The 17,975-nt window shown below is 38.3% G+C and overlaps 1 protein-coding gene across 3 annotated transcripts in view; it reads left to right on the top strand.

Annotated features, from left to right (window-relative positions):
• Window positions 1–17,975, top strand: part of GTF2B (general transcription factor IIB) — a 55,824-nt gene that overhangs the window by 22,176 nt on the left and 15,673 nt on the right. For all 3 annotated transcript variants that reach the window (XM_021666428.1, XM_021666429.2, XM_021666430.2), the window contains exon 2: window positions 1,672–1,778. In XM_021666428.1, coding sequence (XP_021522103.1) covers window positions 1,672–1,778 — 107 coding nt within the window. The remainder of the gene's footprint in view (window positions 1–1,671; window positions 1,779–17,975) is intronic.

The following is a 17,975-nucleotide window of genomic DNA, read 5'->3' as shown; positions in this document are numbered from 1 at the left end:
TATAGCTAGTTCATACTTTTTCAGTTTTCTATAGATTTTCTACTTTACTATTCTTATCTTTGAGATGTTTCTATATCATTAACATAAACTACAGAGTTTTCTATCTACTTTTTAATAGTGCAGAGATATTATATCAGTTCTTAGGTACTGTGTTTCTCATGGCTTCCTCTTTTAGTAATTTGTAATTACTGTTAACTCTACTAACATTTTCCTTTATTTCAACATAGTTTTTCATAATTTATATCAACTTTAACTTTAGTTGTCATAATTTATTAAAATACCTTCCTAACAGGAATTTATGGAATAAGCACAAACACAAAGTAATACTCATCTCGTTTTCCCGTGAAAAGATTCAAGACATATTCTGGTTAAGCTGACTAGATAAGTTTAGGGGGAGAATATGGATCATTTTATCAGTTTTCCCATAGATACCACGTTCTAAGTTGAGAGTTAACATTCTGAATTGTATTTGCTAGCATGAGAAACTTTACCCCAAACCACAAATACTATTAACATACTATAAGAACAGTTGATTTTGTCTTTTAGATTTATCTGATGTCCATAACTTAACCATTTATTGTATTATTTCAAATGATTTTTTTTTCTTTTTGAGACAGTTTCGCTCTTGTTGCCCAGGCTGGAGTGCAATGGTGCGACCTCGGCTCACCACAGTCTCCACCTCCTGGGTTCAAGCAGTTCTCCTGCCTCAGCCTCCCGAGTAGCTGGGACTACAGGCGCGCACCACCACGCCCAGCTAATTTTTGTATTTTTAGTAGAGACAGGGTTTCACCATATTGACCAGGATGGTCTTGATCTCTTGACCTCATGATCTGCCCACCTCAGCCTCCCAAAGTGCTGGGATTACAGGCATGAGCCACCGTGCCCGGCCCCTTCAAATGATTTTTAAAGGGCCTTATTTGCAGTGATGCCAAGCATTTATGATTGTGAGGTCATACCCCCTGAAATAATGATCAAATGTTTGTTGCTTTTACAGCTGATTCTGTCAGATCATTTAAGATGAATGTGTCTTCTGCAAACTGCTTTGTTCACGATAAGATAAATTGAGCTAATTATTAATATCACAGATAAATAAGTACCTTTTGAAACAATTTCTTGAATGACAAAATACTCAATTCTGGACTAAAGGAAATCATCAAGTCTTAAGTTCACCAGAGCAACATCTACCATCCTTCATTTATATACTTATTGGGTTCAGTGTACTATTTAAATCTGTTACTAAGGTAGTTAACAAGTAGAAAAATACAGAGAGAAATTGTTCTCTGACTAGAGAAATAAGTGGCAAAGAGCACAAACTGGATGGTAATGTAAATTCTGCAGGTTATCATGGTAGCTAGTCATTACTACACTAATCAACATGTTAAAAAATCTTAGTGGCCCTTTTATTAAGAGAAGAAACAATTATTTTCTATTTATGTTTTGAAAGCCTTCCCCTGTAAAATAAAAATTCCGATGGAATCTACTTGCCGATTACTAGCTAGAATTAAAAGTAACCTAACTGGGATGTTTACTTTGAAAATATAGCTTACATGTGTTATAATCCTATGTATGGAAAAGTACTCAAAATTTTTGTCTCCCCGATCCCCTGTCCCAGGAGATTAATTTGATATATGTTGGTTGGAAAGATGTGAAATTACAACTTTTTTCTTTCAGTTTGGATGCTCTTCCAAGAGTCACATGTCCAAACCATCCAGATGCAATTTTAGTGGAGGACTACAGAGCTGGTGATATGATCTGTCCTGAATGCGGCTTGGTTGTAGGTGAGTGGTTGTTATGGTTTTAATTAAAATTACTGTTTAGGAGGCCGAGTGTGGTGGCTCACGCCTGTAATCGCAGCACTTTGGGAGGCCGAGCCGGGCAAATCACCTGAGGTCAGGAGTTCAAGACCAGCCTGACCAACATGGTGAAACCCCTTCTCTACTAAAAATACAAAAATTAGCTGGGCATGGTGGTGGGTGCCTGTAATCCCAACTACTCGGGAGACTGAGGCAGGAGAATCACTTGAACCTGGGAGGTGGAGATTGCAGTGAGCCAAGATCACGCCATTGCACTCCAGCGTGGGTGACAGAGCGAGATGCCACCTCAAAAAAAAAAAAACTGTTTAGGGTACTTCGATTTTGCATAGTTTCCAAACTGTCATCTGATGAACACATTTTGACTTTCTTCCCCGACAAATAATTTGTTTATTTAAAAAAAAAAAATTAGGAAACAGAAACAAGTAAAATTATTTGGAGATATATTTTATTGTATATCCAAATGTATAATGTGGGGTGGGAGCTAATCCTGAAGAAATGAAAAGGCTCCAGTAATTTCCTAAGTCCTTAGTCTGAAATATTTGGTAGAAGACTGGGGAGATGGGCTGACACTCATGCATATTAAATAATGAATAAATGTAATCAAACTTTTGTGGCTTTTTAATACTTTGGGAAGCACATAAACATGATTTTTGAGTCTCACCCAAAGGCTTTTAGTCAACAACAAAACAGATTTATTGTAACTTTTATATGAAATCATCTATTGATGAATGTCTAATATAAAATTATTGCCAAAAATACCTCTTAAAATTTCACCTTTGTTTCTGCTTGCTCACTAATCTAGATGATGCAGCAGAACTTTAGAATAAAGATGGTCTGTTCAAAAACTATTCTTGTGGTGATTTGCAGCATCTGAGAATAGGGGTAATATTTAGTGGTTTGAATTACTTAAGAATGAAAATTCTAGAAGGATTGTGGGCAGTAGAACAGAATCATTAGTAGTGGCATACTGTCTTACTTGGAGGCTGTCTGTAATGTTCATCCAAGAAGGCTGCTTGCCTCAAACCTACAGTGGTAGTTTTAAAGTATAGAGTTGCTAATAGGAGTCCAGAATCACTTTCAAGTGTATTCTGCTGAGTAAGGAATATTAATAGCTAATACATTTACTGTATACTAGGCATTATTCTAAATGATTTACATATTCACTCAGTTTATCCTCATAACAAACCTGTGAGGTGAGTACTAACATTATCTTCATTTTACAGATCAGGAAACTGACGTTGAGATAGTCTAGAAGTCTGGCTCCGTTGTCTGCATGGGAGGCAGATTCCTATCTTCTATTGCCTTTCGTAATAATATTAAAATTTTAATCTGAGGTCATCAAAGTACAACCCACCGTCTGTCTTTAGATGGCCTATGTGCTAATTATGACTTTCACACTTTTAAATCGTTGAAAAAAATAATATTTTGGGAAACGTGAAAAACAAATTTCAGTATGTATAGAGTTGTTTTTGTTTTGTATTTTTTGATTCAGAATTTCACTCTTGTTGCCCAGGCTGAAGTGCAGTGGCATAGTCTTGGCTCACTGCAACCTCTCTGCCTTCCGGGTTCAAGTGATTCTCCTGCCTCAGCCTCCCAAGTAGCTGGGATTACAGGTGCCCACCACCATACCTGGCTAACTTTTTGTATCTTTAGTAGAGACGGGGTTTCAGCATGTTGGCCAGGCTGGTCTTGAACTCCTGACCTCAGGTGATCCACTCGCCTCAGCCTCCCAAAGTGCTGGGATTACAGGTGTGAGCCACCACGCCTGGCCTGGTATCTATAAAGTTTTATTGGAATATAGCAACACTCACTTGTTTACATAGTGTATATGGCTCTTTTCACATTACAACAGAGTGTAGTATTTGCAACAGAAACCACCTGTGTTGCTCTCATCATTTTGTTCTGCTGCTCAGCATACTAATTGCAGTGATGCAGTTATAACTCAGCAGCATGTTGATCACCACATGTTGCCATAGTGCACTATTTTATTAGTTTTTATTACCATTACATATCCATCACATCAAAACAAGAAAAATTAACTTTGAATATCAGCTTTTAAGGCATGGTGGAATGTGGATTATTTTGCTATGAATTAAATGGCAAAACACTGTGCTTATTACACAATGATGCTATAGCTGTGTTAAAAGAGTACACAGTAAGCATGGACATTACCATACTGAGCACTCATCACAATATTTCTAACTCAGGAAAACAACAGTCAGAAAAAAATGTAAAACAGAATATCTTAACAGAGTTTTTTCACAAAAATAATGAAAATTAGGCCACAACTAAAGTAAGTTTCTAAGTGGCTTATTTCTTGGTCAAGCAAGGAAAGCCATTTACCAATGATTAATTCATATTTGATTGCAACAGTTGAAGAAATGTGTCCAGAGAAAAATAATTTATTTAAGACTGTTAGCATCTCAGCAAGAACAGTTGCTCAAAGAGTTGAGGACAGTGGAGCAACTTCAGTAGTCAATTCAAAGTCAAGGCAAATGATCTTAGGTATTTTTCTTTGGCTCTTGATGATTAGACTGATGTTATTGGTACTCTTCAGTTGTTTATTCGAGAAGTCAGTGCTGAGTTTGACAGAAGAACTAGCTTCAATGAGTTGTCTACATGGAACAGCTATAGGAGAAAATAGTTTCAAAGCAGTTGCAAAAGTGCAAATTCAGTGTAACCTGAAGTAGAATCTGCTAAGATACATTATAACTGATAAGGATAAAAATGTATGTGGAGCAGAAGACTTAGTGGGACAGATTTGCCCAGATTGTGAAAATGGAAGGTATAAAAATCATATTTATTACATTATTCATCAGCAGTACTTTGTTAGAGAAGATTTTAATTTTACCTTGTGTTAGGGAACTAGTCATTGTGGACAGTTAACTTCATTCACTCTTGTGGATGTAACTATCAATATCAGTTCTGTGACTTTTTTTTTTTTTTTTTTGAGACAGAGTTTCATTCTGTTTCTCATGCTGGAGTACAATGGTGTGATCATGGCTCACTGCAGCCTCAACTCCTGTGCTCAAGCAGGACCCTGGCTGATTTTTTTTTTTTTTTGGAGAGATAGGTTCTCACAGTGTTGCCCAGGCTCGTCTGGCCTCAAGTGATCCTCTTGCCTTGGACTTCCAAAATGCTGGGATTATAGGTGTGAGCTATCATGCTCGGCCAGTTTTGTGACATTTTTTGTTAGAAATAGAAGCTGAGGCCAGGCGCGGTGGCTTACGTCTGTAATCCCAGCACTTTGAGGGGCCGAGGCAGGTGGATCACCTAAGGTCAGGAGTTCAAGACCAGACTGACCAACATGGCAAAACCCTGTCTCTACTAAAAATACAAAAATTAGCTGGGCATGGTGACGAGCACCTGTAATCCCAGCTACGTGGGAGGCTGAAGCAGGAGAATTGCTTGAACCTGGGAGGTGGAGTGAGCTGAGATCACACCATTGCACTCCAGCCTGGGTGACAGAGCAAGACTCCATCTCAAAAATAATAAGAAGAAATAGAAGCTGAATATATCTAACAAAATATTGTTAGGGTGACTTGCCTTATGAAACACTAATTTGGTGACTTAGCAGGAGCAAAGTTTTGTTGTGATATTTTCTGAACTTAGGGTCCAAGAGTAAGATTTTTCTGAATCAGTACTGCCTTCAGCCACTACTGTTGAATACTGGATGGTTTTGAAAATTAGCTTTTGCTGCAAACTTGCTGATATTTCTTAATGAATTCATCTTAGAGTTACAAGGCAAAATACTGCTTTTCTGTGAAACATAAACTGCAGTAAAGTCAATTTAACAAGTTAACATTTGAATCATAAATAATGTCAGATTGCTTTTATATACTTTATATACTTCCAGTGCTGTCAGATGTTAAGATAGGATATTCATTACCACATAGATTTGCAGCAGATATATTTTTCAGGTTCAAGCTATATTTTCAGCAGTGTTTTTCAGACTTGATGCAAATGCAAAGGAAATTTTCATATTTCAAAATTTGTTTTCACCGTACAGTTAAGGGGCTTGGCATCTTACCTTCAATTGGTAGTGAATAATCTGCAGTGTAACAATATTATGGTAAAAGGCAATTATCAGGAAAAGAATGTAATACAGTTCTATAAATGCCTTCCAAGCAATAAATATGCTCAATTAAAATCATATACTCATGGACTAATACCGGTATTTGGCAGTACTTATTTATGTGAAAAGAAAGTGGAATACATACAATCTTGTTAACACATCATTGACGTGAACATTTGTCATTCATTTTGATGATAGGGAACTTGTAACTTTGAACTCCAATTAAGTGAAATGTTATCTCCAAAAAAAGAGAATTTTATCCTTCTCAACAGTAGACATGTATTACAGTAAATAACCTAATTATTATAGTTTACATTTCAACAATAAACAGTGGATATTTTCTTCTTTTATATAAGTACCTACTTAATATCCTTAATTTTACCTCTTGACTCACAAAGCCTAAAATATTTGCTGTGTCACTCTTCACAGAAAATGTTTGCTAACGCTTTAGTTAAATGAGAGCCTTCTAATTCTTCCACAATGATAACTGATAATGTGTACAAGTAAGACAGACATAAGATTGAAGATAATTTCAGCTTCTTAGCTCTCCTACCCTCTGTAGCCTTTTTTTTTTTTTTTTTGGAGTGACAGTCTTGCTCTGTCCCAGGTTGGAGTGCAGTGGCATCCAACCACTTGACTCACTGCAGCCTCTTATTCAAGCGATTCTTGTGCCTCAGCCTACTGAGTAGCTGGGATTACAGGCATGCACCACCATGCCCAGCTAATTTTTGTATTTTTAGTAGAGACAGGGTTTCACCATGTTGTCCAGGCTAGTTTTAAACTCCTGGCCTCTAGTTATCCACCTGCCTCAACTTCCCAAAGTTCTGGGTTTACAGGCGTGAGCCATGGCACCTTGCTTTTTTTTTTTTTTTTTTTGAGACAGAGTCTCACTCTGTAGCCCAGGCTGGAGTGTGGTGGCATGATCTCGGCTCACTGCAACCTCTGCCTCCCAGGTTCAAGTGATTCTCCTGCCTTAGCCTCCTGAATAGCTGGGATTACAGGTACATGCCACCACACCTGGCTAATTTTTTGTATTTTTAGTAGAGATGGGGTTTCACCATGTTAGCCAGGATGGTCTCGATCTCCTGACCTTGTGATCTGCCTGCCTCGGCCTCCCAGAGTGCTGGGATCACAGGCACGAGCCACCGCGCCCCGCCTCATTTTTAAATAATGCAAAAATACCCTGTTCTATTTTCAGCAGTCCCACCAGCCTCACTTCCACTTTAACCAGCAAGACAGTTAAGTGAGATTAATCAATCAAAAAAGGACGATAGAATTCACAAGGATTGTGTGCTTTCTTGTGCTTGGAATTTCTAATTTTTGCTTATACTTTTCTGCTGTATCAAACCAAAGAAAGTTAATTTTGTTTTGCTTTTATTGACTTACCAGTATCAAACACCATGTTAAATCTTGAAGTCTGAAAAATTTTAAATATCCAATAAAACTTTCTGTAATAAATGACAGTATTTCTTTTTGATACTGATTCTTCTGATTTAAAATATAAGCAACACTTATTTTTAAATGTACGGTGGGCTCATTCACAGATGTTTGTGGTTAAAAGTGTAATATGTCCTGTAAGTGAAGAATCCATTCCATTACCAAACAGGGGCAGGTGTAGAAGAATCTAGTAGCAAAGTTCTGTTTTGCTGAGACTGTCATCAAGCAAATTAAGTTGGAAAAACCTTAATTGAGCATGATACTGCTTGAGTATAAATTAATATATGACATATACACTTGTATATATTATTGTCATGTATCAATAGTAAATTGAGATTGAATTATCATGTGTCACTTGATTAGGTGATTTCATCATATGAACATCATAGATGGTACTTAACAAAACCTAGGCGGTATAGTATACAACACACCTAGGCTACATAGTATGGCCTATTGCTTCTAGGCTACAAACCTGTACAGTGTTATTGTACTGAATACTGTAGGCAATTTTAACTCAGAGGTTAGTATGTATCTTTAAAAAAATATGCATACCTGGTATTTATTCTGGCTTTTGGAGCTTCTGGCCAAACTTATATTCTAGTATGTGTTGTTTTTAACATCCTGTTCAACATAGGCTTCGTAGGGCATGTCTGACCAATCGTACCTTCACTTACTACTACTGTTTTTTTTTTTGAGACAGTATCTTACTTTGTTGCCCAGGCTGGAGTGCAGTGGCACAGCCTTGGCTCACTGCTACTTTCACCTCCCAGGTTCAAGTGATTCTCTCATGCCTCAGCCACTCAAGTAGCTAGGATTAAAGCTGTGTACCACCACACCCAGTTAAATTTTGTTATTTTAGTAAAGACGGAGTTTCCCCATGTTGGCCAGGCTGGTCTCAAACTTACAGCTTCAAAGAGATGCTCCCCACCTCAGCCTCTCAAAGTACTGGGATAACAGATGTGAGCCACTGTGCCAGGCCCCACTTACCACAGGTACTCAGGTGCATTAACTTACCCAGTTTACCTATGAAAAGTGGAAGAAAGCTAGTAGTATCCTTTCATCCCTGTTCTGTGAGTTGTCATACAGATTCTGTGAGGGTGCATAGATTCTGCCATATATGCGAACGTGTTCAGCTCTCTCTAGAGGCAGTGTCTCCAGTGTTTAATATCTAAACATAGAAAAGATACAATAGGATATGTTGTTTTTAACATCATATTCAAATTCTCATGAAAAACAGTATTTTAAATAAAAGTCAAAAATGTTATCTCTTAGTGGGTTGTAAAATACAAAGGTACAATAAAAAGACGGTATTATAATATTAAGGGACCACCATGGTGTGTATGGTCCATTTTAAGCCAAAATGTTATGTAACATGGACTGTATATGTAATTGAATTTGCATCAGCTCACTGGTTTAAAGGCATCTGCTCTTTATTGCCAGCTCAGTTCAGCCTTTACCTCTTACACTAAGAAAAGCGGGAAGAAATCAAGCTGGGCAAATATTCTACAACCCACTAAGGGATAACACTTGTGACTTTTTTTAATTTAAAATATTGTTTTTCATTAGAATTTTAATCCAGACATGTGTTTCCTAATAAATGATCTTGGTGTACATGATTTGATTATACTTGATATAAAATTTTTTACATTGTCTGAAACTTTGTAGATTAAACTGTATTAATTCAATAAGCATTTCAGAATTGTTTTTGGAAACTCCCCCCTCCCTTTTTTTTTGTTTTTGTTTTTGTGTTTGTTCTTGAGACAGAGTCTCGCTTCTGTCGCCCAGGCTGGAGTGCAGTGGCATGATCTTGGCTCACTGCAGCTTCCGCCTCCTGGGTTCAAGTGTTTGTCCTGCTTCAGCCTCCCGAGTAGTTGGGATTTATAGGCATATGCCACCACGCCCAGCTAAGTTTTTGTATTTTTATTAGAGACGGGGTTTCACCATGTTGACCAAGCTGGTCTCAGACTCCTGACCTCAGGTGATCCACTTGCCTTGACTTCCCAAAGTGCTGGGATTACAGGGGTGAGTCACTGTGCCCAGCCAGACAATCCTATATTTAATTAATGTTTAATTTGTGCTTGACAATTCAGACAGCCCATTATCACTAATTCATCTTAGTAGCAAACTCAAGCATAGATACAGCCCAACTTTCATATTCAGAGCCATATGTCACCCCCTCACCTGAGTTAGCAACTAAGAGAGCCAATTACTATCACTGCTGTCACCTTTTTTTTTTTTGGTTGAGATGGAGCCTCACTTTGTTGCCCAGGCTGGAGTGCAGTAGCGCAATCTCGGCTCACTGCAACCTCTGACTCCTGGGCTCAAGCAATTCTTGTGCCTCAGCGTCCTGAGTAACTGGAACTACAGGCATGTGCCACCACACCCGGCTAATTTTTTGTGTTTTTAGTAGACATGGTGTTTAACCATGTTGGCTGGGCTGCTGTCAAACTCCTAACCTCAGGTGATCTGCCCACCTTGGCCTCCCAAAGTGCTGGGATTACAGGCACGAGCCACCTTGTCTGGCCACTGTCTCCCTTTTTAATGAAATAATTCATAATACCAAAAGCATATTTATCTTGCAAGTTTATATCTTTTGCCTCTTCTCCTGCCTCTAATAACATTTATCTCATTGTCACTCAGTCACCTCAATCTTCTTGAGACCCACCCACCATCAATATCAAAATAAGGGGTATGTGTTTTTTATTTTTCTTAAAGCAGTATAATACTTAAGGAACTAATTTTTTTTTCATTTACAGTTACATTACAAACTACCTCAGAACTTAGTGGCTTACAAAAACCAATTTCTTGTGCTCATGATTTTGAGTCAGTAATTTGGGAAGGACTTATCTGGGCAGTTGACTTTGGCTGGACCTGTAGGATTTACTTCTGTGATAACTTCTTTACTTGCATTTCTGGTTCCTCTGTGCTTCTTGACCTCCCCACATGAATCTGTCATCCTCCAGGGCTTCTCCGTAGTTGTCTCACAGTAGTCATATTTTATACTGCATGGTAGTTGATTTCTAAGAGAAATACCTCAAGACCAAGTGTTCTGACAAAGTGGAAGCTAGACATGGGTAGGTAAGGGTGATGCCTAGAACTGGTACAGGATTGATCACTTCGGTATTCTATTCATCGTATCTATGAAAGGACCCACCTAAGTCAAAGGAAATGGAGAAATAGGCTGACAAGTTCATATTGCAGAAGAACATGTGGATGGGATATATGTTGCCATCTTTGGAAAATACAAATTGTCACACTTTTACTGTCTTTTGATAATATTTTCCTCCAGTATTTAAATAGCTGTCTAATATTTAGTCTGACCTACAACTTGTTTCCAATTTTTATAGCTGTAGTTAATGCTATTTCTAATCTTATTCAACATGTGATAGTTGTTTAATTGGTTCTCTTTTATTTGAACTACAAGACTTTTATTTGAAACATATGAAGTGTTACGATTTGCAGTGATCCTCAATATATTCGTAGTGACTCTAAAACAGGGTCAATTTTTATTTTTTATTTTAGAGACAAGGTCTCACTCTCTTGCCCAGGCTGGAGTGCAGTGGTGTCATCTTGGCACACTGCAACCTCCATGTCCCTGGTTCAAGTGATCCTCTCACCGTAGCCTCCTGAGTAGCTGGGACTGCAGGCACACATCACCACACCTGACTAAGTTTTGTATTTTTTGTAGAAACGCAGTTTAGCCATGTTGCCCACGCTGGTCTTGAGCTTCTGGCCTTAAGCAGTACAATTGCCTTGGCCTCCCAAAATGTCCACACCCAACCTGGGCCAATTTTTTTTTGTTTGTTTGTTTGTTTGAAACTGAGTCTCACTTTGTTGCCCAGGCTGGAGTGCAGTGGCGCTATCTTGGCTCACTGCAACCTCTGCCTTCTCCCAGTTTCCAGCGATTCTCCTGCTGCTTAGCCTTCTGAGTAGTGGGTTTACAGTGACCACCACCATGCCCAGCTAATTTTTGTATTTTTGGTAGAGATAGGGTTTTGCCATGTTGGCCAGGCTGTTTTCGAACTCTTGACCTCAAGTGACCTGTCTGTTTCCACCTCCCAGAGTGCTGGAATTGCAGGCATGAGCCACCATGTCCAGCTGTTCTAATAGAACTCTTGTGGGTTTTTTCCCGCAAGTTCCAATAGTACAATTGTGTCGTTTTAAAAGTTGAACACTAGGTGGCAGTATTACTATATTTAGATAATCGGTTTGTTGATAAATTTGACCTTGCATGTTGCCCATAAATTGATTTTTTTTTATCATCAATCAGTAAAGTGTTAGGTTAGTAACCTGCTATAATAGCTGCTAAAACATAAAATTGGTATATCATGACTTCTATAAATTAGGATTTCACAATGAGGAGTTGTTTGAAACTAGTAGTATCGTTTCTAGTTAAAGTCACTTTTTTGTGTACAATTTAAATTCTTTGATTGTATATAAAAGCAATATAAGGAAAATACTGGAAAATAGTTTAGGTATATTTGAAAGAGAGAAATGAGTTCATTTTGACCTCTCCCTCATACTAAACTCATTCTGGATATTGTTTATATCAGCGAATCTGAAATAAGAATGTATAAATGTGCATTAAGAGTCAGCTGGGGAATGTGCTTAAAAAGATACCAGGTTCCATTCCCAGAAAGTCTAATGTAGGTCATACATTGGTAACATATTAAGGAACACAAATTTATACTATTTACTTTACAATTTACCACATTTTTTTGTACTTTTAGATTTTTTTATTCATATTTTCCATGTCTTCACACCTAGACTGCAAACTCCTGTGGGGCATATATTTTATAATTGTGTGGCTCCTTTGCTCCTAGTGTAGCTAGAAGTCAGTGGCTCTAGAATTGAGGGTTGGCTTTACTAATTACATAATTTCTTCAACCTTAATTTGTCTGTAAAATAAATTTTTTTCCTCCAAAAAAGACAGATACTGTACATCTCAAAATTGTTGAGTCAAATGAAATAATGTATAAAATAAATAATGCATTTTTAGTATAAGATTTCACTGATGTGTATTGTGGAGATACAAGCGCTTTTTTTTTTTTTTTGAGACAGGGTCTCGCTATGTCGCCCAGGCTGGAGTGCAGTGGCACAGTTATGGCTCACTGCAGCCTTGACCTCCCAGGCTCAGGTATCCTGCCTCAGTTTCCCAAGTAAATGGGGCCACAAGCTCATATCACCATGCCCAGCTAATTTTTTTAAAAAATTATTAATATTTGTAGAGATGGCATCTCCCTGTGTTGCCCAGGCTTGTCTCAAACTCCTGGGCTCAAGCAATCCTCCTGCCTCAGACTCCCCAGAGTGCTAGAATTACAGGCATGAGCCACTGCATTTGGCCTCCCCCTTGTTTTTTTGTTTTTTTTTTAAACCTTATAGAAAAAGAGGGTGATTCTAAGTCTGAGATGCCACACTTCATAGCATGTCAGTTGCAACATATGTTTGAGTGATTGCTGCAGGTCTGGTATATTTAATGCTCCAATTATAGTATTTTAAAGATTACTGGGTTACCATCATTTGGTTAGCATTAGCAATGTTTCCTAAAGGGAAAAATCAGGTTTAGTTTAATATGGCTAACTTACGTTTTTAAAGTAAGCATATTTGTATTCACTTGCAAATTATTTCTTCGGCATCCCTTGTAAGCCCTTAGACACAGCCTTTTTGCCTCATGCTAATTTACAGCTTTTAATTTGGGTGCAGCTTTCTCTTAAGCATTAGAAAATTACTCATTAACTACTTGAGTAGCAGACTGCTCTTTGAGCTCCTTTGTTTCCATTTTACAGAAGAGGAAACTGAGACTCAGAGTGCTTAGATAATTAGCTCAAGATTCCCATCTTATAAGTGACAAAGCCACATAAATCCAGGTCTGTGGGGCTTAAAAACCTTTTCTACCATATGTCTCTGTTAAGCACTGTGCTGGTTGGTTACTGAGAGTGATAGAAAGATGAGATGCTGTAAGCAAACCCTGGGGCAACTCTTTGGATGAAGTGTGAAAGAGAGTAGGGTAATAACTTAATACAGCATCCTGTGGTAAAAGCTATGTTACAGCTTTTCCAAGTATGGTGACTTCCTGAAGATAGTACTGTTGAATTTAGAGTGAAGCACAGTTTTTAAGAATGAGTAAGGATTTATGGAGAGAAAATTATTCCAAGTAGAGGGAACAAGAAACCTATGCCATAGGCTAGAGGTCTAAACAGTAGCAGTATGTGAGTGACCAAATTTAGGATATGCCTTCAACAAGTGCATCAGCTCTTCAACTTAGACGCTGCTGCTGCTATCGACCTATGTGTATTTGAGGAAAATCGAGATGTAATAAGATATCCAGAGATGGAACTTATAATGTATTTTCCTCACTATTTACCAAATAGTAATTACACCGTCAACTTGAACAGTTTTTTTAGGATCTGAACATCAGGGGCAAAGTAGGCTGTTATGGGCTGGTCTGCGAAATAAACTCTGGTATGCTTTGTTTCTAGGAGATAATTCATTTTGAATTCCTACTCAATTTATGGCAACATAAACTGTGATTTAGAGACTGGCAATTTAGAGACTTGCTATATTATTAATATTATTTCTCTGTAAAGTATCTCTTGGTTAGAGTTCTCTTCAAAATTGTCTAATGCAAGATTTCAATAAGAATGTATAGTGACCCTAGACCAAAAATCAGGATATTTGAAATGTCATGAGAAGGAATAGTAGAAAGGATTAAATGACCAAGGAAAGTGTGGAAGCTAATGATATATTTCATTGTCAAAATTAGACTTACTGTTTACAGCATGTTGACTTAAATAGTTTTCCAAAGTACCTTGGATTTTTTTTTTTTTTTTACTTTAAATGTAAAAATGTTTGATTCTTAGAATTAGTCCATCTTTAATAATATGTTCAGATTCTTGAATTTTGACTTGCCAGCACATTTGACAACATTCATAGTTTTAAACTAAATGAGTGTTAGCTCTAGCCTATGAAGACAAGTAATTTGGGGATATTGTTCTGATACTTATACTTCTGAATTCTCTACTACAGGTTGTATACCAGAGTGATTAGTTTCTGGGACGCAGCAGAAAAAATTGAAATTCTGGGAAATTTCTCTTCATGTTCCCTTTTTAAAAAATTCCTTTATGAGGAACTGGGGGTGGTAGCTTGTGCTGTAATCCTGACAACTTAGGAGGCTGAGGCAGGAGGATCACTTGAGGCCAGGAGTTCAAGATCAGACTAGGCGATGTGATGAGACCCTGTCTCTTAAAAAAAAAAAAAAAAAAAAAAAAAGCTGTGTGTGGTAGTGCAAGCCTATAGTCCTGGATTGAGTTCCCCCAAGTAGCTAGGAGAATGGCTTGAGCCCAGGAGTTTGAGGCTGCAGTGAACTATGATTGTGCCGCTGCACTGTAGCCTAGATGACAGATCAAAACTCCACCTCCAAAAAACAAAACAAAATTTAAATAAAGGAATTTAAAATTGCTTTATTAAATTACAGTAAAAAAATACGAAGCAAAAACATTCAAGAGTCTAGGTCAGGCTAGAAAATGAGACCCTCCTCAGTATTCGCTTCCTGGCTGCTTTTGTTGTGTTGCAATTTCCCCTGCATGCGAAGCCCTTCTGGTTTTCACATTTTTGTACTATGAAATACCTTTGGTTGGATTTGCAATTGCTTGCATGGTAAAGAGGGTAAATGTCTGTTTAATTTGTCTTTGTATGTGGTTTCCTTCAGAATATAAGGCAGAGTACCTTGATTTTTCTGGACATTCTTTCTCACTTCTCCTCTTCCCCATCCTGTTACTCCTTATAGCTGAGACTGCTGGTTATTTGCCAAAATCCATTTTCCCATTCTTCCATTAGTGAGAGTTCCTGAGTTTTACATGAGCATGTGGCTGCTTATCTAGACCATATTTCCCAGTTTCCCTTATAGCTAGGTATGCCATGTGGTTGAGTTCTGACCAGTGGGTTTGTAAGTATTAGATGTGTACAGCTCTGGATCCTGCCCTAAGAAAAACTGTATCCTTAATTTTTTCTCCTTCCCAATGACTAGAATGCAAACATGGTAAAGGAAGTTACCAACAGATGTCCCATGCTACAAAATACAAGCCATAATAAGGATGGCTTATAAAAAGATAGAAGGAGCTTGGGTCATACTAGCCTGGGAAGTTTATCTTGTTTGGATCATCTATTAGTATGCTAGGGACTGTGCTGATGCCCAGAGAGACGGAGAGTACTGGTGGAAGAGACGTTGGAAGATTTTCTGGACTTCGATTGACAATTCTTTATTATAGGATGAATAAGCTTAAAAATCAACATGAGGCTTATGAATGTAAACTATAATTAAAAAAAAAACAGGGATCCTATGGACTTAGCAGAAACTTGTGCTCCTAACATAGTTTACTCAGAGAAAGTTATAGAAACCATTTGATTTATGTGATCAATGAACTAAAGCATCCATTATGGAAATATGATGGAATATTTCTATTAAATGTCAGATAGAAGTAACACAGCATAAGGAGACAAACAGTAAAACTGGTAAGCAGTAATATGCGGACTTAACACTCTAAAAAAACTGAAGCAGTAAAGCAGAGAACAAATGTGAGACACACAGTGTGTAAGAAGACAAGATATCCATTAAGTTAGTAAGGCAAAGTACCGATTGTGGTACTACTTGAAGTCCAGGTGAATAAGGTAAAGTATTAAAGATAAAATAGAAGATAACTTTGCATCCTAGCAGAAGAGCTCAGGGCTACAAATCAAGAATTGTGCACACTGCTGGGGATTGCATCCTTTTAATATTTTAAAAATTATATTAATAGAGACTAGTAACCAACCAGTAAAAAGGTTACTTTTTTTTTTTCTCTTTCTTTTTTTTTAGACAGAGTTTTGCTCTTGTTGTCCAGGCTGGAGTACAATGGCTGATCTTGGCTCACTGCAACCTCTACCTCTCAGGTTCAAGCGATTTTCCTGCCTCAGCCTCCCGAATAGCTGGGCTTACAGGCATGCACCACCATGCCTGGCTAATTTTGTATTTTTAGTAGAAACGGGGTTTCACTGTGTTGGTCAGGCTGGTCTCGAACTTTCGACCTCAGATGATCTGCCCACCTCAGCCTCCCAAAGTGCTGGGATTACAGATGTGAGCCACCACCACACCTGGCCTAAAAAGATTACTTTTAAAGGACCTAAAATCATATTGACAGATTACTCTTCTGTGACAAATGCCAAAATACAATGAAATTATCTCTAATTCCTCAGTTTGTCATTTGGTACAAAAAGGAAGTTATAGAACAATCTTTTGTGCCAGACACAGTGTCTCACGCCTGTGATCCCAGCACTTTGGGAGGCTGAGGCGGGTGGATCACCTGAGATCAGAAGTTCGAGACCAGGGCTGGGTGCGGTGGCTCACGCCTGTAATCCCAGCACTTTGGGAGGCCGAGGCGGGTGGATCACGAGGTCAAGAGATCGAGACCATCCTGGTCAACAAGGTGAAACACCGTCTCTACTAAAAATACAAAAAGTTAGCTGGACATGGTGGCAGACACCGGTAATCACAGCTACTCGGGAGGCTGAGTTAGGAGAATCACTTGAACCCAGAGGTGGAGGTTGTCGTGAGCTGAGATTATGCCATTGCACTCCAGCCTGGGCAGCAGCAAGAGTGAAGCTCCAACTCAAAAAAATAAAAATAAAAAGAACCTTTTATATAGATTTATACATAAATCTCCAAAAATACAGTACTGAATTACCTTTGCTAATTGTCACTTGAAACGGCACTAATGACTCTTAGCATTTGTGGTTCTCCTTTAGGGTATATAGTATGATTGTATTTCTCCCCTTTGAAGTGAAACATGACCACTTGACTGATCACTTGACTGGCTTTGGCCAGTGGCGTGTGAGTGGAAATGTTAGTGTCACTTTTGGTCAGAATCCATTAGGTCTGTGTCTAATTTCCCACATTCCATTCCCCTATCCATGGTAACTGACCGTATCTCAGAATCTCTAACACTAGAGATTCTGTCATCTTGAATAAGGATGGTGTAAGAAGCTTCCTGCTATCCTTTTGTAGACATGTAATGTGAATAAGAAATAAACCTTCATTTTAAGACACTGAGCTTTTAAAATTGTTATTCCAGGATAACTTGATTTATCCTAACACATAAGGATTACAGAATAATAACTCTCAAACAACTGTGGTTACCTTTTTACAACATAAGAAGCCAGTATGGGCCAGGCGTGGTGGTGGCTCACACCTGTAATCCTAGCACTTTGGGAGGCGAAGGCAGGCAGATCACATGAAGCCCAGAAGTTCAAGAGCAGCCTGGTCAACATAGGGGAACCCCGTCTCTACTAAAAATACAAAAATTAGCTGGGCGTGGTGGCACATGCCTGTAATCCCAGCTACGCAGGAGGCCAAGGCAGGAGAATCACTTGAACCTGGGAGGTGGAGGTTGCAGTGAGCCAAGATCGCACCATTGCATTCCAGCCTGGGTGACTGAGTGAGACTCCATCTCAAAAAAAAAAAAAAAAAAAAAAGAAGAAGACAGTATGTAAGAAACACAGTGGTCTAGTAAGAAGACAGACATTTAATAAACTCAACACTTAACTCCTATTTAAGGTACTTAAGAGTAGAATGCTGTTAAGACTTTCAGTTGTATGCATAATGTTGAAATGTTTCA

The sequence above is a fragment of the Aotus nancymaae genome, unplaced genomic scaffold, assembly GCF_030222135.1.
Source record: "Aotus nancymaae isolate 86718 unplaced genomic scaffold, 86718_ANA_hifiasm-v0.15.2.pri h1tg000007l, whole genome shotgun sequence".
NCBI classification, from domain to species: domain Eukaryota; kingdom Metazoa; phylum Chordata; class Mammalia; order Primates; family Aotidae; genus Aotus; species Aotus nancymaae.
Note: the sequence above shows the minus strand (reverse complement) of the source record. Positions and strands in the feature narration are given on the sequence as shown.